The sequence below is a fragment of the Camelus bactrianus genome, chromosome 28 (genome assembly GCF_048773025.1).
Source record: "Camelus bactrianus isolate YW-2024 breed Bactrian camel chromosome 28, ASM4877302v1, whole genome shotgun sequence".
Classification (NCBI taxonomy): domain Eukaryota; kingdom Metazoa; phylum Chordata; class Mammalia; order Artiodactyla; family Camelidae; genus Camelus; species Camelus bactrianus.
In genome coordinates this window covers 16,792,166-16,818,224 of record NC_133566.1, presented here as the reverse complement: position 1 = coordinate 16,818,224, position 26,059 = coordinate 16,792,166, and the positions used below count along the sequence as shown (strand labels likewise).

The 26,059-nt window shown below is 43.6% G+C and overlaps 1 protein-coding gene across 4 annotated transcripts in view; it reads right to left on the bottom strand.

Annotated features, from left to right (window-relative positions):
- Window positions 1–26,059, bottom strand: part of ACOXL (acyl-CoA oxidase like) — a 255,445-nt gene that overhangs the window by 21,423 nt on the left and 207,963 nt on the right. For all 4 annotated transcript variants that reach the window (XM_074354662.1, XM_074354663.1, XM_074354664.1 and 1 more), the window contains 2 exons: window positions 25,753–25,823; window positions 5,504–5,605 (listed from right to left, as the gene is read on the bottom strand). In XM_074354662.1, the coding sequence (XP_074210763.1) occupies window positions 5,504–5,605; window positions 25,753–25,823 (173 nt within the window). The remainder of the gene's footprint in view (window positions 1–5,503; window positions 5,606–25,752; window positions 25,824–26,059) is intronic.

The window sequence follows — 26,059 nt, the reverse complement described above, 5'->3', positions numbered from 1 at the left end:
TGAGATATGTTCCTTCTATACCCACTGTGGTGAGAGTTTTTATCATAAATGGGTGTTGAATTTTATATCAAATGCTTTTTCTGCATCTATTGAGATGATCATGTGGTTTTTGTCCTTTCTCTTGTTGATGTGATGTATTACACTGATTGATTTGCGTATGTTGAACCAGCCTTGTGTCCCTGGGATGAACCCCACTTGGTCATGATGTATAATCTTTTTTATGTGTTGTTGGATTCTATTTGCTAAAATTTTGGTGAGGATTTTGGCGTCTATGTTCATCAGTGATATTGGCCTATAATTCTCTTTTTTGGTAGTGTCTTTGCCTGGTTTTGGTATCAGGGTTATGGTGGCTTCACAGAATGGGTTTGGGAGTATTCCCTCCTTTTCAATCTTCTGGAAGAGTTTGAGAAGGACTGGTATGAGTTCTTCTTTGTATATTTGGTAGAATTCCCTGGTGAATCTGTCCGGTCCTGGACTTTGATTTGTAGGGAGGTTTTTTATTGCTAATTCATTTTCATTTCTAGTGATCGGTTTGTTCAAGACATACCTCTCAAAAATGTTCTCCTAGAACAGTCTACCCAAGCAATAGAAACAAAAGCAAGAATAAACGAATGGGACCTAATGAAACTTACAAAGTTTCTGCACAGCAAAGGAAACCATAAGGAAAACAAAAAGACAACCTATGGAATGGGAGAAAATCTTTGCAAATGAAACCAACAAAGGCTTGATCTCCAGAATATATAAGCAGCTCATACAACTTAATAAGAAAAAAAAAATCCAATCCAAAAATGGGCAGAAGACCTAAACAAGCAATTCTCCAAGGAAGACATACAAATGATCAATAGACACATGAAAAAAATGTTCAATATCACTAATTATCAGAGAAATGCAAATCAAAACTACTATGAGGTATCACCTCACACCAGTCAGAATGGCCATCATTCAAAAGTCCACAAATGACAAATGCTGGAGAGGCTGTGGAGAAAGGCGAACCCTCCTTCACTGCTGGTGGGAATGCAGTTTGGTGCAGCCACTGTGGAAAACACTATGGAGATTCCTCAAAAGAATAGGAATAGACTTACCATATGACCCAGGAATCCTCCTCCTGGGCATATATCCAGAATGAACCCTACTTCAAAATGACACCTGCACCCCAGTGTTCATAGCAGCGCTATTTACAATAGCCAAGACATGGAAACAGCCTAAATGTCCATCAACAGATGAGTGGATAAAGAAGATGTGATATATTTACACAATGGAATACTATTCAGCCATAAAAGCTGACAACATAATGCCATTTGCAGCAACATGGATGTTCCTGGAGAATGCCATTCTACGTGAAGTAAGCCAGAAAGAGAAAGAAAAATACCATATGAGATTGCTCATACGCAGAATCTAAAAAAAAAAAAAAAACATAAATACAAATCAGAAACAGACTCATAGACATATAATACAAACTTGTGGTTGCCAAGGGGGTTGGGGGTGGGAAGGAACAGACTGGGATTTCAAAATGTAGAACAGATAAACAAGATTATACTGTATAGCACAGGGAAATATATACAAGATCTTATGGTAGCTCACAGAGAAAAAAATGTGACAATGAATATATATATGTTCATGTATAACTGAAAAATTGTGTTCTTCACTGGAATTTGACACAACATTGTGAAATGATTATAACTCAATAAAAAATGTTAAAAAAAAAAAAAAAGAAAAAGAAAAAGAAAAAAGAAAACAAAACCCAACCCCAACCCCTCTCTCGTGGGTCCCAGTTGGACCAGTGGGCACCTGGGCTGCTTCTGGAGTATGTGGATGGATTTTACTCACTCTGGGCCATCAGGCAGGCCTTTCTGAATCTTTTAAACTCAGGTATCTTCAGTGCTTAGTCTACAGCACTTAAAAGTCGATGATGCCTCATGCTTACCCCACCTGCATTTGGGATTAGGAGTTCTGGGTTCTGTGCCCAGCTAGAGCCTTGAGCAGCTGTTTAACTTCTCTGTTTCTTAGTTTTACTCATGTATTGCATGGGGATTATATCAGCTTTACTTACCTTTAAGATCTTTGAGAATGAAATGAGATTTTTTTTTTTAAAGAATAAATACATGCATTGCGAATTATCATTAGACTGGAGCTTCAGCATAACTCCTGGGTACTCTGAAAAGTTTTATTATTTAGAATCAGCCCAGGCTGATTGCTATTCTCTGATGCTGACTTTTTAAAAAATAAACATCTTAGTTTAGAATATATTTTGATTTTGTAGAAAAGTTCCAATGGAGAGTTTCCATAAACCCTTCTATAGCCGGTTTCTCCTAATGGTGACATCTTACATAACTATGGTCCACTGTAAGCACGGAGAAGCCAAGATTGGTACATTAATATTAACAAATACAGACTTTATTCAGACTTTGCTAGTTTTTCTACTAATGTCCTTTCCTGTTCCGGGACTCCATCCAGGTACCACATTGCATTCAGTCATCAGGTCTCCTTGGTCTCCTCTGGTTGGTGATGGTTTCTCAGTCCTTCCTTGTCTGTCATTGATTGACAGTCTGCGGAGTACCAGTCAGGTGTTGTGTAGACCATTCCTCAACTTGGTTTTGTCTGCCAGGTTTCTCTCATGATTGGACTGGGGCTCTGGGTTTTTAGGAAGAATGACGTGCTCTTCCCACCGCAGCTTACTGGAGGCGCACGTCATCAACATGACTTATTACTGGTAGTATTAACCTTGATCCCAGAGTTGTCCACTGTAAAGTAACTCTCTTCTCCTTCCATACCCTACTCTTTAAAATAGAAGGAAGTCACTAAGTCCAAGCCACACTCAAGGGAAGGAAGACTGTTTTACCTCCTGAAGAGGGGGAGTTGCTACATACATCACGTGGAATTCTTCTTGAAGGAAGACCTCTTCTTTACCTCATTTATTTTATCTGTTCAATTGTTCGCTTATATCATTATGGGCTTGTGTTTAATTATTTTATACTCTGGGTTATCGGGTTTTCTGATACTACGTTATTCATTTTGTTGCTCAAGTTGTGCCAACTTTGGTCACTGGGAGCTCTCTGTCAGCTCCTTTCCCAAATCCCGCAGATGAATGTGGGGTTTTTTGTTTTTGTTTTTGTTTTGAGCATTTTCTGACTTTCTGGCCCTAGAAGATGTTCCAGGTTCATCCTGTATACTCATTGTCCCAGGCCGAGAATTCAGTCATTTCTCCAAGGACCATGGTTCCTTTTTCTGGAGAATGATATCACAAACCGAGAACTGGGCACTGGGTGAGCTGCCTGTGACTGGCTGATGCTGATTCCTACCCAAAAAAGATAATACATGAAAATGTTTAGAGTCAAAGAGATGTGAGTTTTTGCTACCTGTATTACTTTGGGCAAATTACTTTGACACGCTGGGTCTCAGTTTCTTCATTCACGTGTAAGGATAATGAAAATCAAAGGGGGTCAAGCAAGATAACACGGAAGCAAATTTCTGTTTCTTTTTTTGGTTAGGGGGAAGATGTTGCTTAAAACAACAGAAAGTTATTCTCTCATGGTCCTGAAGGCTAAAGTCTGAAATTAAGGTGTTTGCAGGGTCATGCTTCCTCGGATGACTCTAGGAGAGGCTCCTTCTCTGCCTCTTCCTGGCTTTCGGTGACTGCCAGCAATACTTGCCCTTCCTCTTTTTACAGAGGCATCACTCCGGTCTCTGCCTCCATTGTCAACATGATATTCTTGTGTTTCTCTGTGTCTCTGAATATCTCTTTCCTTTTTTTTTTTTATTGAAGTATAGTCAGTTTACAATGTTGTGTCTATTTCTGGTGGCCAGCATAATGTTTCAGTCACACATATACATACATATGGAACTTTCTACTTCTGATACTAGAAATCTAGGGTTTTTTATTTTTCTTACTTCTTTAAAGCAAAAAATTAAGGAAAAGTGGGAACCAAGTGAAATAAACAGGTAAGAAAATTTGCATTTGCCTTGAAGGCATTTGCCATTTCCAACAAACCTGAATTTTCACTCTGACAGCCTCACGGTGGATGGGGTGGGGTAGAGAGTGATGACAGTCAAACCTGGAGCCAGCACTAGGCAAGACATTTAGTAGACAGTAAGTTGGATGCCAAAGAGCTACAACCCTGGGGGAGGGTAAAGAAATGGCTACCCTCATTTGAATTCCATGAGTCTTCCATGAAACTTCAAACTTTGAATTTAATTAAAGGTGGTTTCAAACTGAGAGTCCCTTCAGATGCCTTGCAAGGGGAAGGAGAAGATACCTTCAATTTGGCATTCATATAAATCTCACAAATTATTTTCTAATGACAATAACTAGCACACATTGAAGGATAACTTGACACGTAGCAGAAGCAACAGACAAAGAGAAATAGAGCTGTAAAGAATTAAAACATTGGGGTTCTTAGCTACAGACTATAAAACAACTATACTCCAACGCATAAAGAAATAAAAGACAAAATGGAATATATCTTTGGGAAACTGGAAACTAAAAAGTGATGCAGGTGGTAGAAAAAAAGAAAACAAAAAACAAAAGAAGAATTTTTAAAATACAAATCCTAACAACTGGGATTAAAAATGCATGGCATGAGCTAAACAGCACAGTAGATGCACCTAAAGAAAGAACCAGCGAACTTGAAGAGTGACACGTGAAAGCGTCTAGATGGGTTTTAGTGACGTCAGTCATTGCAGACCCCTTTCTGCTCCTTCACAAGCACTCTCCTGCCAGTACCTCGGATTGACCAAGGGTCCCAGGTAGTTTTGGAGAAGAAGCTGCCAGTAATATTTCTGAAGCCTTCTGATCCCTGCAAAAGGGTGTGGTTGGAGAAGGAAAGGAAGTATCTGTGCTGGATCCACTACCCTCTCCCCTCTGGAGCCCCAAAAAAGTCCAGGGAGGAGTGAGTGCTCATGGCAGGCAGCTCAGAGATCTGCAGAGGAAGGCCTCGAGATGTCCCAGAGGCCCAAGCAAGCCAGATCTAGCCCCACAGATAAAGCCTGTTCCAAAGCGGCTGGCTTCTCCCTGCGTATCTCCAGGCTGCTATGAGGATCGAGTAAAGAAGGGGTGTGGAAAACACGTCGTACTCTAAGAATACAAGAGCACATCAGTGTTTTATGTGAAAGTTGGTTGCTTTTATGCAACCACTGATAAAAAATACCACGGGTCTTTTATTTTTTTAAATATGAAGAATGAGTCAATAGGTTTCGGTAAGAGGTAAGAAAATGAAAAACACTTCATACCTTTTTTTTTTTTTTTTGCCAACACAAAGTAAACACTTTTGAGTCCCTCCTCTCTTATACATGTTAGAAGTTCATACACAGTGAATCATTTCCTTGTCACTGAAACGCTGAAGTGTAATATGATCAAGGTCGACAATGAAAATATGTATGCGAAGTCCCAGAGGCATAAAAATCCGTGAGTGGAAACCGATAAAAGATTGGCAGGACTGTTTTCTCAGAAAGCAAAGAGCTGACAGCTGATGAACGAAGGGTTAGTTCTGCACCCAGGGAATCTTACCTGGCTCCTAATCCTCATGCTGGCCACCGGCGTCAAATATTTATGTTCCAGATACCAGGCTCGCTCCTGGAACACCAGCTTGGTTCCATATAACAGACAAAACTAAGGAGTGGGGGGAAGTGGAGGGAAATGGAAAAATATGTTAGAACATGCAGGCTCGAAGGAGGTGGATGAGAAATTGAATGCTATTACATTTCACACAGTCATAAAAGTTCATATGCCCTTAATGGGAAATGGTCACATCTCACATACTGTATGTGTTTTATTTTTAAAAACCACTCTATGGAAAATGTAAAGCATATATAAAATTAGAAAGAACAGCATAACCAACTCCACCCCCAGCTCAACAAATAGTGACTCACAGCCAGTCTTATTTCATCTGTCACCTCACCCAGTTCTCCCCCACCCCAAGGTTATTTACTTGCAGAGGGAAAGAGAATCAGAAGATGCCAACAGAAGAATGGCACAGATGTTGGAATTATCTGGCAAAAGCTTTAAAACAGCTATTATAAAAATTCTTCAACAAGTGATCACAAACACTCTTGAAACAAATGGTGAAGGGTCACATTTCAGCACAGAAATAAAAGATATAAAGGAAAATCATATGGAAATAGTAGAACTAAAAATTACACTGATCAAAATAAAAATGGGCTTAACATCAGAAGAGAGGGAACAGGAAAGAATTACTGAGCTGGAAGACAGAATAAGAGAAATTATTTGAACAATAGAGACAAAATATAGGGATAATATAATAGACTGGAAAAAAAGAAAGAACAGACCCTCAGGGACTTGTGGGACTATAACAAAAGAGCTAACCTTCATGTCACTGGAGTCCTGGAATGTGAAAAGAAAGAAGGCATGGCTGAAAGGGTACTTGAATACTTAATGGCTGAAAAAGTCCTCCAATTTGGGGGGAAATACAAATATGCAGGTTTTAGAAGCTTGGTGAACCTCAAACACAATAAATACCAAGATATCCATGCCCAGACACATCATATCAAACATCTTGAAATGTCAAAGAAAAACATCTTGAAAGCAGCCAGAAAAAAAAATGATGAATCACCTCCAGGAGAACAATGATTTGTATAACTGGATTTCTCATCAGAAATCATGGAGGCTAGAAACAAGTGGTACATTTTTTAAGTACTTAACTAATCAATGTCAACCCCAAAGTCTATGTTGAGTAAAAATATCCTTCAGGCATGAAGAAGAAATAAAGATATTGTCAGATAAAGAAAAACTGGGGGGAACTGTTGCCAGTGGATTGCTCAAAGAATTATTATGAGTTTTTCAGTCAGAGGGAAAAATGATTCTAAAAGGAAACTTGGAACATCAGGAAGAGAGCTCTTTCTTGGAGAAAGAGCAACAGAAATGGTAAATGTCTGGGTAGATATGATAGACTATCCTCCTGAAATTTTAAAAACTGTGTGTGATGACTGAAAGCAAAACTTATAATACAGTCTGATGTGGTTTCCTATGTATGTAGATTACTTATAAGATGCCTATGATATACGAAGGGGAGACAGTAAAAGCAACTCTGTGCTGGTCTATATTCCATTGAAGACGTAAAATATTTATTTTAAGTAGACTGTACAATGTTCAGTATATATATTTGCAATCCCTAAAGCATCAACCAAAAAGGAAAAAAGCTATGCAAAGAAATAAAGATAACTCAAAATGGAATCCTGAAAAATGCTCAAAAACCCCCAAAGAAGGTGTGTGTTGTAGGCTGAATCATGGCCATCTAAAGCAATTAGGTCCTAATTCCTGGAATCTGCAAATATTTGTTTTTAAGGAAAAAGAGTTTTAGTGTGATTGGGACTTGTAAAATGAAGAGATAATTTTGGATCAACTGGGTGGGCCCTAAATGCAATCACGTGTATCTTTCTAAGAGGAAGGCAGAGGGAGGTTCCACAGACAGAGATGACAGTGAGGTGGCCATAGGTCAAGGAATGCCAGCAGCCACCAGAAGCTGGAAGAAGCAAGGAGTGAATTCTTCCTCTAGAGCCTCTAAAGGCAGTGCAATCCTGCTAACACCTTGATTTTGGCCCAGTGATACTGATTTCAGACTTCTGGCCTCCAGAACTATGAGAGAATAAATTTTTGTTGTTGCAATCCACCAAGTTCACTGTAATATGGTACAGTAGCCACAGGAAACTAATACAACATATGAGAGAAAACAGGAATCAAAACCAAAGAAAATAACAGAAAACAAATGATAAAATGGTTGACCTAAATCTAAATTTATCAATAATTATATTAAATGGAAATAGTCTAAGCATGCTAATCAGAAAACAGGAATTTTCAGGATGAATTTTTTAAAAAACTCAAGCTGTCTACTAGAAATTCACTATAAATACAACAAGAGAGATAGGTTAAAAGTAAAAGGGTGGAATAAGATATACTGTGCAAAAACTAACTCAAGGAAACCTGTAGTGACTATATTAATATCAGACAAAACAGACTTCAGAGAAAAGAAAACTTGCACGGATAAAGAGGGAATTGCCTGATGATAAAAAGGTTAATGGATCAAGAAGATGTAACAATCCTAAATGTGAATGCACCTAACAACAGAGCTTCAAAATACATAAGACAAAAACCTGACAGAACTGAAAGGCTAAACAGATAAATCCACAAATACAGTTGGAGATGTCAACGCTGCTCTCTTGGTAACAGATGGAACAAGTAGACAGAATATTAGTAAGGATACAGAAGAACTGAACAACAGCATTTACCAACTGGATCTGGATTGACATTAAAACATTCCTTCCAACAACAGCAGAATACACATTTCTTTTCAGGGGCACATAAACCATTCAACAAGACAGGCCACATCCCAGGTCATAAACACATTTTAAAAATTAAAAAATATAAATTACACATGATATATTCTCTGGTTATAATAGAACTAAACCAGGATTCAGTAACAGATAGATAACATAAAACTCTCTAGACACTTGGAGATTAAATGACACACTTGTAAATAATTCGTGTTTCAAGGAGAAAGTCTCAAGGGAAACTGGAACTGAATAGTAGTGATAACACAACATATTAATAGTTGTGGGAATATGGGGAAAGCAGTGCTTAGAGGCAAATTTATAGCATAAAAATGCTTACAAAAGAAGAAAAATCAGAAATAAATCATGTAAGTTTCCATATTTAATACAATACACCCTTCACAATAGCTCCCCTCAAAATAACACACTTAGGTATAAATTTACAAAAGTATGTACATTATATTTATGCTGAAAACTAAAAATGTTGATGAAAGAAACCAAGGAAGAACTAATAAAATAGATGAGCAGGACCAATATCATACATTTGTCAATTCTCCCCAAGTTGATCCACAGATTTAACATTATTCTAATAAAAATCACAGCAGATTTTTTTTGCTGATAGAGACAACTAATTCTAAAATTTATGTGAAAAGGCAAAGAAATTAGAATGGCGAAAATAATTTGCAAAAGAAGAATAAAGTTGGAGAAATTACTCTATTTGATTTTAAGACTTACTATAAAGTTACAGCATTCAAGATAGCAAGGCATTGTCAAGGGACAGACACATAGTTCAATGAAACAAAACACAGAACCCAGAAATAGACCAATGCAGATGTACGTGAATGATTTTGACAAAGATGCAAAAATAACTCGATGGAGGAAGAACATCCTTTTCAACAAATGGTGCTGAAACAATTGGATATCAACAGTCAAAAGATAAGTACACTTTGACCTAAACCCACCCCTTATACACAAATTGGTTCAAAATGAACCATAGATCTAAATGTAAAATATAGAACTCTAAAACTTTTAGAAAAAAATATGGGAGCAACTATTCATGACCCAGGGTTAAGCATATATTCTTAGATATGACACCAAAAGCACAATCTAGAAGATAGAAAAAATGATAAATTGGACTTCATCAAAATAAAAAAATTTTTGCTCTGCAAAAAGTACTTTAAAAGAATGAAAAGACATGCCACAAATTGGGAAAAATATTTGCCAATCACACATCCAAGAAAAAACTTGTATCCAGAATTTATAAAGAATGCTCAAAACTCAACAGTAGGAGAACAAATTATCTAACTTTAAAATGGGCAAAAGATTTGAACAGACTTCACTAAAGAGGATATACAGATGGCAAAAAAGCACATTAATTATTTTTCAGTATCATTAGGAAATGCAAATTAAAAACATGATGAGAATACTCCCACATCCTCACTGTAATGGAAAAAAAATACTGGCAATGCCAAGTGTTAGTGATGATACTGAGCAACTGGATGTCTCATACTTTCTCAGTTAACTTTGTAAGAATCTAAAGTTTTTGACAAAGTTAAACATACACTTACCATATGACTCAGGAAATCCTTTCCTAAGTATTTGCCCTAGAGCAATGGTTCTCAACTGTGGATTATTTTTGTCCTCCAAGGGACATTTGGCAATGACTGAAGACATTTTGGTGTCCTTACTGGAGAAGTTCTACTGGTATATAGTAACTAGAGGCCAGAGATATTGCTGAACACCCTACAATGCACACGACAGTCCCCTTACAACTAAGAAGTACCTGACCCAGAATGTCAGTATTGCCAAGACTGAGAAATTTGTTCTAGAGAAAGAAAACTTGTTTACATAATATAATAACCTACACGTGTATAATATATATCATTGCTACTCACAATCATCAAAAACTGAAAGCAACTCAAATGTCCTTCACTGGGTGAATGATTAAAACAGTGTTGGACGTCCATACAATGGAATACTACTCAGCAATGAAGAGGAATAACTGTGGATGCCTGCAACAACTCAGCTGAATCTTGACATCATACTGAGTGGAGGAAGTCAGTATCAAAAGGTTACATATGGTATGTTTCCATTTATGTAACATCCTTAAAACGACAAAACTATAGTGATGGATAACATATCATTGGTTGCCAGAGTTTATCAGAAGGTGAAGAGGATGATTATAAAGCCATACCACAAAGGATTATTTTAGGATGTTCAAATTGCTCTGTATCCTGATTGTGGTAGGGCTCATAAAATTCTCTTCATGGGTTAAAATTCATAGAGCTATACACCCCTAAACAAAGTCATTTTGCTGTATAATAATTTAAATATATCACCATTCTATGTCCAGGCTTCTTCTTTTTGTTATGGCAAATGCCAAGCTGAAATGGCCATAATCTTCTAAGAGTTCCCTGTATTGAAAGTTTGTTCAAGAACCCCTCCCTGATTTCCTCCTGAAAGTCACCCCTTCCCTTCCTGGGTTCCCACGGCACTATGTTTTCCCCTGTTACACATTCTGTCTATTGGTGTAATTATTTGCCCATGTGACTTGCTCCCTGACTACAACGTGGTCAGGGAGGCAGGAACTGTGGCTCATGCATCTTGGAATTTCTGCAGCGCCCAGCCCAGTATCAGGGCTTAGGATGCATTTATAGAACTAAGACTCCTGGTTCCCAGGAGCAGAAGCCTCCCGGGACCAACACAGAAAAGAAGGGAGGTTGCCTGCAATTTATGCCAAATAGGCAGCCTGTATCCACGGCCTGCGCTGCATAATGAGTAGGGAGATGAAGCAAAAGGACCTCTAGTGTCAGAGAAGATGAACAAAGCTTATTAATTCCCGGTAACACCAGCGTGATATCAGAATAGGTTCCCCCAGCAACAACCCAGTTCTCTCACTGTGATGAAGTGCTCTGCCTTCTGCCTCAGACTTTAGCCACGTGGGATCTGCATTCCTGCCTTGTAAAATTGATGGCATTCCTTGCAATAGGAAAGTGATTAAAAGTCGGACCAGACTGGAACGCTGTCCATCTCTAATCCTCATAGTTCACCTGCCCAGTCTCCTCCACGCCTTCAGCTCCAGGTGGGAGCTCATTAGCTCCCACAGGTGAGGAAGTCTCATTTATATTATACTGGAAAAAGTTGGGGAAGGGATAATCGACACTAGTGTCTTTTTCTTTGATCACCCAAGGAAGTTGTTCAGATCAAAGTCTCTTTTTCTTCTAAACTGACTAAAGATATGAATTAAACTTTTTAAAAATCCAACCTGCTCAATACTTCTTGTGTCTTAAAATTTTGCCTCTCTTCTTGAGAAAGGTGACAGGCAGCAGCAGCTGGATCATTCTAGGAGCCCAGAGAACTCAAGGAAAGGAGGGTCAGGGATGAAGGTCATTGCTTCTTTCTGGGTCTTTGGACTTGGAAGAGCCCAGCATGGTTCTCTCTTCACCACCATGTTCCGTGGCAGAGGAACCAGTTTAGTAAATTGATGGGCGGCCATGTGCTGCTGTCATGGTAGATCAAAGGCCGAGGGTGTGTGCGTGGCTCTGCAGGCAGAGGGTGATTATTCCCTCTGGGGCTCCTTAAACAATCCACTATGTAGACTGGCTCAGAATCACACCTCTATAGTCCTCCCTCAGTATCTGGGGGGATTGGTTCCAGGACCCTCAGTCAATACCAAAATCTGCAGACGCTCAGGTCCCTTATATAAAATGGTGTAGTATTTGCATAAAACCTATGCATATCCTCCCATACACTTTAAATCATCTCTAGATTACTTATAATACTTAATACAATGTAAATGCTATGTAAACGGTTGCCAGTCTATGGAAAATTCAAGTGTTGCTTTTTGGAACTGTCTGAAAAAAATTTTTTTGAATATTTTTGACCTGTGGTTGGTTGAACCCATGGATGTGGAACCTGCGCGTATGAAGCGCTAACTGTATTTTGTGCAGACGGTTCGGGCAACTTGTGGAAGAGCATTCAGCCAGGTTCTTCTCTCTGACTTGTTTTAACCCAGAATTGATCCCAACTTCCTCCCACTCCCAATTCCTCATCTGCTGTTGACTTTGCAACTGTCACCATCATCCGTCTCTAGACTTTTTTTCATCTTGCAAAACTGAAACTCTGTACCAGTTCAACAATAACTCCTCATTCTCCCTTTTCCTTGGGATGAGTTTGATGACTCTAGGAACCTCATACAGATGAATTTGTATCGTATGTCCTTCTGTGACTGGTTTATTTCACTTTGCATAATGTATTCAAGGTTTGTCCATGTTGTAGCCTGTGTCAGAATTTCCTTCCCCTTTTAAGAGTGACTAATATTCTACCGCATGTATATACCACACTTTTTTGTTTATCCATCAATCTATTAGTGGACACTTGGATTGCTTCCATCTTTTGGCTGTTGTGATTAGTGCTGCCATGAACACGGGTGTACTAGTAACTGTTCAAGTCAGTGTTTTCAGCTCTTTGGGCATATGCCAAGTAGAATTGCCAGATCATATGGTAATTCTATTTTTAATATTTTTAAAAATTACCATTCTGTCTATCACAGTGGCTGCTCCAATTTACATTCTCATCAATAGTGCACAAGAGTTTCAATTTCTCCACATCCTTGCCAACACTTGTTATTTTGTTTTTTGTTGTTTTGACAGCAGCCATCCTAGTAGGTGTGAAGTATTATGTCGTTGTGTTATTGATTTATATTTCCCTAATGATTAGTGATGTTGAGCATCATTTACATAGTTGTCTTCTATCCCTAGTTTCCTAAGTGTTTGTTTTTTTTCATCAAGAAAGGTGTTAAAACTTTGTCAAATCCTTTTTCTTCATCACTTGAGATGATCATGTGTTTTCTCCTTTCATTCTGGTAATGTGGTATATTAGATTGATAGACTTTTGTTTGTTGAATCACCCTTGCATTCCAGGAATAAATCCCACTTGGCCATAGCATATAACCCTTTCAATTTGCTGGTGAATCCAGCCTCCAGTATTTTGTTGAGAATCAACATTTTGTAGTTTTAAGCATATAGGTCCTATACATAACTTGTTAGATCGATGCCTAATACACAACACTGAGTTTTAAAAATTTGTTTCTGTCCAGGTATTCATTGCTTATACATAGAAATTCAAATGATTTTTGTATGTTGATCCTATAACCTTTCTAAACCCATAATTCTTAGTTCTATGAGGATTTTTTATTTGTTTGTTTGTTTTGTAGATTCCTTGGGATTTTCTAAATAGACAACAATGTCATATATAAATAGAGACTGTTTAATTTCTTCTGTTCTGGATGTGAAATAATATGCCTCTTCATTTCCGCCTCCCGCCTTAATGCACTGGCTAGAACGTCCAGTATTGTACTAACTGGGAGTGTTGAGACCAAACACCACTGCTTTATTCCTGATATTAGGGGAACGCATTCCTTCTTTCCCCGCCATGTACGATGTTAGCTACAGGACTTTACAGGATTTTTGTGGCTCTTTACCAAGTTGGGTGGAGTGTCTTATCAATGTCTATTAGATCCTGTCTGTAACGGTTGTTGAGCTTTTCTGTATGTTCTGAGTTTCTGTCTAATTATTCTATCAATTGTGGAGAGAGGGGTTTTGAAATCTCCAACCATAATTGTGTATTTGTCTTCTTTTACTTTCAGTTCTACCAGTTTTTGCTTCACGTATTTTTCAGTTCTGATGTTCGCTGCATACACATTTAACAGTGCAGTATCTTCTTGGTGGACTGACTCTTTTATCATTATATAATGTCCTTCCCTGTCTCTGGTGGTTCTGTTACTCTGATGTCTACTTTATCTGATACTAGCCACTTTTGCTTTCTTTTGATTAATGCTTGCATGATATATTTTTTCTAGGTAATACTAGAAACTAATAAAACAGTTCAGAGAGACACACCCCAAAATGCCATAGAGAAATCAAAATGATATTCTAAAAGAGGCTCAAAGAATGCACAGTAAGGTGAAGGAGAGAAAATAAACATGAAAAATGGAGAGAATGAAAATAAAATGGCAGTCTTAAGCCCTAATATATCAATAATTATACTAACTGTAAATGACCTAAATGCAGTCATTATAGATGGAGACTCAGAGAGTGGATTAAAACATGAACTAACTATACGATGTCTACAAAATCACACAGATAGCTTAGAAGTAAATGGATGGAAAATGTTAAATTGTAAATATGTAAAAAATACATCTATGTGTGAACACTTCACTCAAACCACTGAAACCAGTAGGCTGTGACAATACACACACACACACACACACACACACGTATATACAGTCTACTGGTGATAATAAACACAGTTATCCCTTTAACAACATGGGTCTGAACTGCATGAGTCCACTTATACGTGGCTTTTTTCCAATAGTAAATACTGCAATATGGTTGGTTGAATATGTGGACACAGAAGAAACTTGGATATGGAGGAAGTGCATATTTAGAGGGTCAACTATAAGTTTAATGCAGGTTTTCACCCCTGCAGAGGGTTGGCACCCCACGCCCACATTGTTCAAGTGTCAATCATATATCTTATCACAGTCTACTGGTGTTAATATTCCAAGTCAAGTTTTTACACCTCCCTCTACTCTCTGCTGTTCACAACCTAATTGTCTTGACTATGTTTCCTACGTGCATTTAGATCACATCAGACAGGAGTGCAGTTGTTGCTTCAATTGTCAAACATAACTTAGAAAACTCAAAAAGGAGAAGGAAGGCTGATGGAATTTTACTCTCTGTATTCTTTCTTCCTTCCTGAAGTTCCACAATTCCCTCTTTCAACACTTCTTTTCTGTTTAGAAAACTTTTAGCCACTAGTCTTCCAGTGACAAATCCTCTTGGTTTCCCTTCATCGAATATCTTGACTTCCTCTTAATTCCTAAGGGATATTTTCACTGGATACAGGATTTAGGGTTGAAAGTTCTTTCCCCCTCCAACACTTGAAAAACGTTGCTCTACTTGCTTCTGGCTCTATTTCCATGGTTTCTAATGAAAAATCTGTTGTCATCTGAGTTGGTTTTCCTCTACAGTTAAGGTATTACTTCTCTCTCATTGCTTTCAAGATTTTTGTCCTGTCTTTAATGTTCAGAAGTTTAATTGCGACGTGTTTTAGTGTGGATTTCTTTGGGATTATCCTATTTGTCATTAAGCTTCTTGAACGTGGAGGTTTACACCTTTTGCCAAATTTGGGAAATCTTTGGCTATTATTTTTTCAAATACTTTTTGAGCCCTGCCTGCCTTCTCCTCTCCTTCTGAGACTCTGATGACACAAATATTATATTTATCATAGTCCCACAGGTCCCTCCTCCTCTCCCTCCTCCCCCTTCTTCTTTCTTCTATGTTCTCTCTGCTGTTTAGATTCAGTTCACTTTCCTTTATGCCTATTGTTTTATCTTCCAGTTCACTTATCCTTTCCTCTGTCCCTTCCATCCTGCCGTTAACTCCACCTGCTGAGATTTTTATTTCAGCTACTGCATTTTTCAGTTCTAATATCCCCATTTGGTTGTTTATATTTACTGTTCCTCTGCTGAGACATTGATTTGATGAGACTTTCTATTCTTTTGCTTCAGGCATGTTCGATATCACTCATTAAAAGATTATGATGATGTTTGCTTTAAAACCTTTACTGGATAAGCAGGTGTCTGCGTCTGCTGATTGCCTTTTTTCATTCAGTTTGAGATCCTCCTGGTTCTTGGTAGCATGAGTTTTTTTAATTTAAACTTGCACCTTTGGGGTATTGTATTAGGAGACTGTGGGTCTTAGGCAAGCCTTTTCTCAGCCAGCGTACTGTGATTCTCCTCCAGCAGAGGAGAGAGGAGTGTATTGCAGCCTCGGTTGATCACCAAATGGGTTAAGTGCTCCTCGTTACTGATGGGTGAATGTGGAAGTTCTGGCTCCCCACTGGCCTCTGTTGATATCACCCTGGCTGGAGGACAGGAGATCTTCATTTCTGCTCCCCACGTGCCTCCACGGACACCTCTGGTGGGGAGGTAGGGGCAGACAGTGGCTTCATCATCACTGGGTCGTTCAGAAGGTCCTGCCGTTCCGTCTGGCCTTCTCTGACGCCACCACGGCAGTGGGGAGGAGGAGTGGTTTGCTCTGCCAGGGGAGGGAGGGGACCAGGCTCCCCAGGTGGTCTCCAGCAACACTGTACTGGGGTGGCGGTGGGTGTGGCGGAGGCCTCCTCACAGCCGCGAGGAGATGAAAACGTCAGCGTCCTCCCAGCCTCCTCGGACACAGTCCCACCGACGGGCTTGAATGGTCTCAGAGCCTGGTGACCAGGGGGTCTGTGCTTCCCAGTGGCCTCTCCCAACATGATGGTGGTGCAGCCACAGATTTTTCTGTGGTGTTTGGTTGAATTAGGGTGATTACCGTCTGAACGTTTTCTGTCTTGCCGGGCTGGCCCTTCCCTGGTCCTTGGGCTCTTGGCCAGGGTAGCTTTCTTCGTTTTGGTCTGCTTTTATGAGCTTTCTCTGTTGCCAGTTTCTTCAGCTCCAAATCTGGGTTATGTGAGGCATAGAGAAAACCCAGAGAACTTCCTGCCATGGCGTTCATTCCTCAGGTCCCGAGGTCTGCTTTCAGAGTTTTCTTATGCTTGTTTTATACGTAAAGCCACTGTTTTGTTGTCACTGAACTTAGCAGAAAGAATAGGGATGAGTGTGTCAACTTCACCTCCCTGGAAGCAGAAGCCTGCAGTTTGTGACCATCATATAAGCGGGTTTTGTGTTTCATCCCATCTGAAAGCCTTTCACTCTTAATAGTAGGTTTGTCTCATTCATGCAATGCATCTTAATCCTGACATTTCATGTTATGTTTTCTGTGAAAGAACTTCCAAAATATCGTACACTAATCAAACAATTATCAGTAGGTTGTTCCTTCCTATCAGGCGAGGGTTTCAAGAACGCACCAAGCTGTCTCATCCCAGCTCTGTCCTTTCCACAGTCCTAGAAGAGCGAAAGATGGAAAGATTTTCCCAAAGATGAAAACATTCCATCAGGAGGCCCCGAGAAGAAGCAGCAGTCTGCTACCAGTACCCTCATGCGGGTCATTTTCCTGGCATTTATTGCAAAACTAAATGTCTCCCTCCTTCCTCTTCTCCTCCCCTTCCTTCCTTCTTGCGAGCTGACTGTGTCCCAAGCATCTTGCTGGGTCCTAGGAGAGGGAGGGGGTAGATCTAATCAGCCTTTCTCTTTTTTCCTCTCTCGAAGTCGATATCCATGGTGTGTGTGTGTGTTTCAGCAGACTTTTGAACATTATAAGATCAACCCAAAAGAGACCAGCCAAGAATTAGTAAGGGCAAGAGGAAGAGTTGGGCAGGTCCAGGGAGCAGCAATCTTCAATCTCATAACATTTCCAGTTTCCCATCGGGGCACGAATGTGCTTGGTTGCAGCGAGGGGAGCTGTGTGCCTGTGAGTGCTGAGCTTTGCCATCCCGCCCTCGTCAGCCCCATCCAGCGTGAGTCCCCATGTCATTTTAGTGCTCACGTCCCCTTCACCGTGTGCTGGGGAAACCACTTGGTAATTCTGCTAACGTCTAGTAGCCTGGACTCATATCACCGAAACTCCGTGATGGAATTTCTCCATATTCTGGGTAAGTCACTCAAGAGAATTCTCCTGGGCACTTCAGCATCTTGACCTCTTTATTTAAATGGCAAAATGACAAGTTTGGGGCCAGGTTGTGTTTTCTCCTCCCACTCACTCTGCTTCCCTAGGGCCAAATTTTGCTCTCATTTTCCAACAGACAGTTGTCACCAAACTCTTCAGATGTTCTTATTTGTCTCCAGCGATTTCCTTTCCTGCTCACCACCCTGTCTTCTAGAACAGCCTGAAATGAAATCTGCCCCTAGAGCTGTGCACGGAGGACATGGAGGGGAGAGTGGGACTCCTCCACACGTTCCGGGCCAGGCTTGCAGGACCGAGAATTTCCAGAGGGTGATGCTCGCCGCACTTGGGGAAACTTGCTGTTGTTCTGAACACTGGGTTTCTGCTCTCCATCAGGTTCTCCACTCAGATGTCTACTTAGATGCTTGATGAAGAAGCGTTAAGGGCAGAGCAGGTGTAACGTTCCACATGCTACTGCCATCGGTCCCTGCGATCATAGGCTCCTCTTCGGTGGTCAGACACGTGTAGAGTGTGCACACGATGGTGTCTGGCCTGGAAAGCCGCTGGTCCATTTCCCCCGACAGGAGAGCTTCGTGGAGGAGGTGCATGAAGTGCAGACGCTCAGACAGCAGAGCATGCCCTCTTCTCACGTGGCAGGAAATCCCTCTGCCTTTCCCCTCCCAATTCCCCACCGCTTGTCTCACTCTCCAGCTCTGGCCCCTGGCCTGGAAACCACGCTCTCAGTACAGTTCTAGAGCCACTGTGTACTGAGGATGGCTTCTGCTGCATCTGACTTTGCCATTAACCTCTGGAGGTTAGGGTAGCCTTCCAAGCCAAAGGAAGGACTACTGAATGCTGGAATTTCAGGAGAGCTGTAGCACATTGGGGAAACACGCACCGCCAACAAGAATGGAAGCTTCTGGATACCTCTGCCCTGAAGAGGCAGCTGTCTTAGTCCCCTCCTGTGGCAGCCAGCTCTCAAGACACGCGTCAGTGCACCTGAAACATTCTATAAATGGAAACCTCAGCACACAGCCTCTCGCGCTGACCCCACCGGTAAGCACGGTGGAACCCACACAGTTGGTTAAATTTAATCTCCTGCAGAAACACAGAGACTTAGCACAAATGCCACCTCCTCTGGTGAGTCTTCTCTAAGCCTATGCTGAGTTGGGCACCCCGGCTGAGGGCTCCGTTAGCCCAACTTTCCAACCTCTCAGCACGCAGCCCACTCCAGCATGCTTGCTTATTGGGGTGCAGGGAAGTGCCTGTCCCATCTGTTGGCCAGGGAGCTGAGGGTGAGGGCCGGGTCTTACTGCCACCCCCAGGGCCTAACACAGTGCCTGGCATGGAGTGGCCACTCATAAATGTTTCTGAAGAGGGACTGTGTTAGGTATGTGCAGACAGTCAACAAACTGACCCTTCTGTTCACTTATCATGGAGCCGAAAATTCTACCATTAGGTATTTATTTCTTTGAGTTAAAAAGTTAGTCCTAAGCGCCAAAGATCCCTTTCCAAAATTAAAGTTTCATCAAGAGAGATAACTGTCGCTGAGATTTGGGGGGAGAGGGGTGGATTGAGAGGAGCCCTGCAGAACCTTGGTATAAGCTTGGAACCTGTGGGGAGAGAACCAGGAGGCATTCCAGGGCCTCAGTGGCACAGAGGTGGAGAAACGAGAGTAAACTATTTATGGCTGGGACACTATGTCTGAAACTGGATTTTTATGTTTTCTCTTTTCCCTTATTAAATATATTTGAAAAAAACTGAAACATTCTTCTAATGAGCCAGGTAACTAGAAACACATTACCCGGTACCTGGCCTGTGACCGGTGCTCAGTGAACACCGTGGACCGGCTGTCTTGGAACATCGTGGGCCACATGCTCGCTTCTTTCTGTGTGACTCTGGCTTTCAAGGAGCAGGAAAGACAGCAGGAAAAAAATAGGGGATGGGACTTCATCGCCGCGGACCCCACCACCCTTAACAATCTGGGCCCACGGAGTTCAGAGTGGAGACTGACACGCTTCATCCTGGACGGGGTTTTGGAGAGGCAGTCAAGCCCCAGAGAAGAACCCTGAACCCATGATGCCTGAGTGGGGGCTGTGGGCACGGGTGGCGCCCGCACAGCATGCTGGCTCCTGCTTCCTGCTCCGGGGCCCAGGACCCTCTCAAAGGCCACAGCGGGGTCCGCGAGCAGGAGCAGGGCCGCCTGCAGAGAAGAGGCCATCACCGTTTACCCTGCACTCAGTGACAGGTGCTTGCAATTAACTCTTGGTTGCGAGGTCTGGTGCTTAAACCAGCTACCACCTACACACGTTGAGAAAAGGAAGAGCAGTTAGAATGCAGGAAAGAGGGAAAAACCCCACCTCGCCCACTTGACAGGCTCCAACGGCTGCTGCCAGCCGCCTGGGAGGCGGGGACAGTCCCCTGTAAACACCCTGCTTCGAGGCTGGGGTGGCCGCGGTGAGCACCCCCTCGGAGCTGGAGGCGCAGAGGCCTTCTCTAAAGCACAAAGGCAGACCCTGCCAGGATGCAAGAGCCCTTCCCGAAGCAGAACGCAGCTCCCTGGTCCAAGCCGCACGGAGGGAGCGGGCAGGGTGAGGAGAACTGTGGGAGAAGCGAAGCAGAAAGAATCTTTGTGACAATGACAATTTAAGGAACACTCGATAACCAGCTTGCTGGGGTGTTTCTAAACCTTTGAGGGGAGGTGAGTCAGTGGAGCGGTCATGTGGAAAATTCCCTTTCTCCTCAAGGCCCTGCCGTTCCCAGGCTAAGGTAAAGTCATTTTTTTGTTGTTGTTAAAACCCTTGTTCCAGACAGGCCAGGATTCCATCAGGCTAGGAGAAAAAGCCTGAGTCTGGGGACAAGTTGTATTTTGTAAACCTGGGGGACGGAAGGGTTGGGCCACATCATTCGCTCGGGGACTTTGGGTTTCAAGAAAGACTCAAATGTGTCCAATTTCCTAGAACATCATTAGACAGAGAAAAAGCCCAATCTGGCCAGACCACAGTGGTGAGGGAGGCTTGGCATCCGTCCTTCCGTATCTGCTCGGTCTCCCCTGTGCATTTGAGGGCAGCGTGAATACTTGGCAGCTCGTAGGAGGTGCAAAGGAAGCTTCGAGCAGCACTCCAGCCCTAGTCGGTCTCTGCAGGATTTCTGGTCTAGTGCCGTCCACTCTGCTGGGCCCCTGCACCCGCCCACTGGGCAGAAGCAGATCCTCAAATTCCACTGCTCGTGTCCTCAGACCAAAGCATCATCCGCCTCGCCACAGAGTCAGCCCCTTGGCCGATCACCCGGAGAACGGCTGTAGCATCATTGCGGCTGCTGGTGTGACAGCCCCGCCAAAAGTCTGCCATCTGGGGAGCAGAGATTCAAGACGGGTCTATTTATTTTCGTGCAGGCAGCTTGGCTTTTGACACCGTTTCCTACAGTCACCGTGGTTTGATAGAGGATCTCACCTACAGAAAGGCCGACCTTGAACTTCACATGGTGCCTCCAGCCAGAGCCCTGAGGCAGAGTGGCTGAGCCAGGCCTGCACTGGGGGCTGCAGTGTGGGGAACATTCCAGGCACTCGCTCAGCATCCCTGGATGTGGGGAAGCCTTGCTCTGAGCCAACCCTCCAGTTACAGAAGTTCAGCCGGAGCACCTTCAGCTAGCCTTTGCGCCCTGGCCGGGGCTGGGGGCAAGGGGGGAGCAGCACTGACCAGGAAGGGCCACTTTCCCCAGAACATCCTACTTGCTTTTCCAAGGGAGGCAGGGCGACCCAGTAGGTGACGGCCTCAGGATGTTTTTGTCCCAGTGAGGATCTTTGCTGGGTTGCTGTCTCACCCACAACCTGCTGCCAGGTGTGAAAGCAACTCCCTGGGCAACAGAATAAGGGACTATGATCATTTGTATCTGATTTAGAAAATGATGGTCGGCATGCAGATTGGCAACAAAGGGCCTGTCTCATTGCCAATTTCCATCACTGACAAGAGGGCACAAGTTTTAAGAGGAGACAATCCCGGGATGGGGAGGTGGGTGCGGGGCAGGGAACATCTGGACCAAACACTGAGAGCAAAGCTTGATCGGCAAGGCACAGCCATTTGAGTGAGGAAAGGGTTTTGGAGTTTTTGATTCAAAAAGAGGCTAACCAGATGCCTGGGTTTGCCTGGATCAGTCATGGCTTACACCTGTCAGCCAAGCTGACTTTTGAATGGTGCCTCCCTTCACTCTCAAAAAAAAAGTCCAGGTTTGCTGTGATCTCTCTATTCCAAAGGACAGAGAATTAGGGCTGGAAACTAACCCAGAGAGGGACACGCAGGATATGGGGCTCCGAGAAGGTTCACTTGGCTCAGCCCGAAGGAGAGAGGCAGGCAGCAGAGGACCAGGCTGACTCATTCTCAACCGTGTCTAGCATCACAGGCTTGTTGATAACGTCCAGGCACAGGTCGGCAGAGTGTGGATGCCAGATGGGTCTCTGGAGTAATCTAGTTCACTTCCTCTTTTGCCAGAAGAGGACACTAAACGAGATCAAAGTCACCTGCCCAAGGTGTCATGCTGGCTCCTGGCAGAGTGGAGAACAGGTCTGCCCCTGCAGGACCAAGTCCAGGTGCTCTGTTTCGGGACAGAAGGAAAGGGATGACTCTGAAAGATGCCGCAAAGGATAATGGATGGGTCTGGTGTGGCAGCCCCTGGACAGGGTCATGGATTGTGCCACGGTTCTGAGGCTAAGGATGGAGGACGGAGACCAGAGATGGGTGAGGTTCAGACCTGCTGAGCATGCCTGGGTGTGGGGCTGGAGCTCAGGTGAGATTTGGAGCCACAACAGAGCAGAGAGCGGAGCAGGAGCTCTGCAAGGCAGCGACAGCAAGGACCAAAGAGAGTCACTGGCAAGTAGAACCAGGATGAGTGAAGAAACAGGTTAAGTAGGGGATGAAAAGCGAATGGGGTCATAAGTAATTTATGGAATCTAAATCTCTTCTGTGGTTCAAAATCGCAGTGAAATCCCCCCTGAGAGGCAAACCCTAGTGACAGCTGTACCTGCCCCTCGGCACCTCTTTCCCAGCTCCTCGACAGGGATGCAGCGGTGGGAAAATCCTCAGTCATCGACAGCCTTGACCTCTCTTTGATATCTGGGGAAACTGAGTCACAGAGAAGCCAGGTCCCTCCTGTCTGACAGTCCTTTCTACAAACAGGCTGCAATTCACGACGAGCCACGAAAGTGATTCCACCTGCCAGCCACAACAGTGCCCCTGTGGTTACATCGGTCTTACTTCCCGTGTGGCTCTGGTGTGGCCGAGGCGGTGGATTTTCTGTGAATCTGCTCATCTGGGTGGAGGTCCCAGAGGAAGCCCAGCCTGAGGGTCCAGAGCCCTGGCTTGGTGGCCCCAGGTCTACTGCCTGACAATGAGCAGTCGGTGGCAGAGGCCACCTCTCCTCCTCCCTGCCCTGCTCTTCCTAGTTGTCCCCTGAAGCCTCTGGCCTCTGCCATCTCCAACACCTCACACTCTGGATCTGTTTTTCCAGGGGTATCAGACCCTGGCTTGACTGCTGAGTGCTCATCTTTTGCATCTTCCCTGCCGTCTGTGTCTAGAGCGCCCCCACAGGTCAGAAGGAGGTATCGGTCCTCAGGTCTCACTTATCTGGGACCGTGTAGGGATGCAAGGACATGCATGCCAAATATTATTTTGTAAAACATCATAGTCAGTCTAGACCTGCCTGTTTTGCCTGCGACAACTTTTCACCCAAAGAGGTGGAATTAAGTATTTAAGTTGGTTGCAGACAATCTATGAACTGAATTGCTCACCCAAGTAAACATGAACTTGACCGCAGGCTGATTGCAGTCAAAAGGATCCGCTGTCACCCTGAGCAAGTTCTCCCACATAACAATCGACAGAAATCCTGCACACCACTGTCACACCCACACACGGTACTCTCTGATATGTGACATTAAAAAACCTCAATCTCCTGAAAAAAAATCATAAAATAGTTTCAGTCTATACGAACTGAGTGCAAGGCTTTGTTTAGTGAAACTTCTTTGATGATGCTGGTTCAAATATCTTCAAATATTGAGAAACACCCACAGACATCGTCCCCGGCTGTCAGTCACACAGTCTGCAGAGAGCAAGAGGGAAGCCGTAACCCTGCTGAATGTCACTGGAGTTCGTTTCAGGACACCGTGGGCTATCTTTACCCTCTCCCACCTGCAACTGTTAGTTTCCAACCAAATGTTCCAGAGGAGCCAGCCTGGGGCAGCGTGAGAGTCGGGCGGGAGGAGGAGGAGGCTCTGGGCAGCATCTCCTGCTGCCCTCTCACTACAGACATGAAGAAGCTCAGAGGCATCCCACGTGGTGGGGGCCACAGGGACCGCTCCACGCGGAACTGGAGGTCTGGTCTCCCGCGCCGGCCCCACGCTCCGCCCTCCCTACCCCGTGCCCCCTCTGGGACTCGCACCGAACCTCCACGCGGGGCTCGTCGGCAGGACCAAGCAGCCCACAGGAGTTGGTTCAGCCCACAGGGGACAAACGGAGGAGAGATGAACAGCAAGGGGAGAACACAGAGAAACAAGGAGGAGGAGGTGGCGGGAGAAAACACTGGACGGAACGGGAAGAGAAAGTCCAAGGCTCCATGTCCCCGTCACCTTGACTAGTGACTGGAGTAGAGGTGAATGTCTGGGGCCCAAGAGCTGCCTCAAGGTCACAGCAACACAGCCTATACCTGGAAGGAAAGGTCCCTGGGGAACGGCCCTCAGGGGCAGGGAAATGGGAGCTCCATGTGGAAAATCTCAAAATACCAAGAAACATGGATGTGCCTGAACTGATGGCATTCAAAGGCGGTGTATTAGACTCTGGGGGACCAGCGCTCCCAGGCGAAAACAGTGTTGCGTATCAGCGCTTCTTTAGGATAAGATCAACATCACTGAAAGTTAAAAAAAAAAAAAAAGCAGACCAAAAATATCAGGTCTTAGGCAAATGAGTTGAAAATCCCTTCTAGTGACACCCTATTTTTTCCACCCATTTCTAAAGTCAGAGGACACCTGGTATGGTATTTAGCTAAAGAAATGCAATTCCTGGTCCATGCGGTTTCCTGACAGTACAGCACTGAAATGACATCACGGAAATGCAGATGCCTTTAGGTCTAAGTACAGTTTCTAGGTGAAAATGTGAGTCTTAGTCACCGGTGGAAAAGGGTGTGTGTACCTTTGTGCTTTGCTGGTATCTTCTGCTTTCTGCCTTCAAAGACTACATTGTAATTAAATGCGTGCAGGCTGCTGGCCAGCTTTCCTATGCTTTGGCTCACCTAGATGTGCAGCCGAAATGTAGGTTAGATCACACTCCTGCTCCTTTGTCATTTGGAAGGCAATTAAGCAACGGTTACCAAGAAAAAAAAGAAGTCTGTCTCCCACTCAAGGGCAGGGACTCTGTGCCCTAAGATGCCCTTTCCCGTGGTTCACAAGAACAGTCTCATTTGTGAATCGTGCCCCACGGCGACGGAAGTGAGGATGTAGCAGACACCCAAGGTATGGAATCCTTTGTCTTAATTAAAAAGTATGGTGAGAGCCGTGGAATTTGGCCAAGCCTCATAAATCTGCTCAAAGAATCCAGCCTCTGTCAGATAAGCTTACAGAGAACCAACTGAGCCCTCTGGAGAATTAAAGAGATTCCTGGCTCTTCGCGGACGCCCACTCTCCCGTCGCTTTGCTGTGCTCCACAGACGACGGTGGTGCTCATTAACCAGCAACCCTCCTACCCGCCGATGACAAGTTTATCCCTCAGGAGCACAAAACTCAGAGATGATAAATTTACTCCTGCTTGAAAAAATGAAACTCTCCTCAGGGCGATAAAAATGCTGCGAGCCTGTAAGGAAATCTGTGCTTTGTGTCATAACGTACCTTCTTCAACAGAGCCTGGTCCTCTTGGTCGGGGCAGCTCCTCACAGCCAGGGAGAACTGCTCTAAGGTAACTGCAAAGGAAGAAATGGGGAGAATGAGTGACCTCCCTTTGGACCCCCAGCCCCTCTGGTGGGGAGGAGGACACCATGGTGACAACAGATACAGGTGGGGTGCTATTGGTCTTGTCTTGGTGATAAGTTCAAGGAGGGCAGAGCCTGCCCCAGGAGGGCAGGGCCAACACACAGTGACTTCTCCACCACCACTGACCAGGATGATCACATCAGAGCACGCAGCCATTACCATCAGC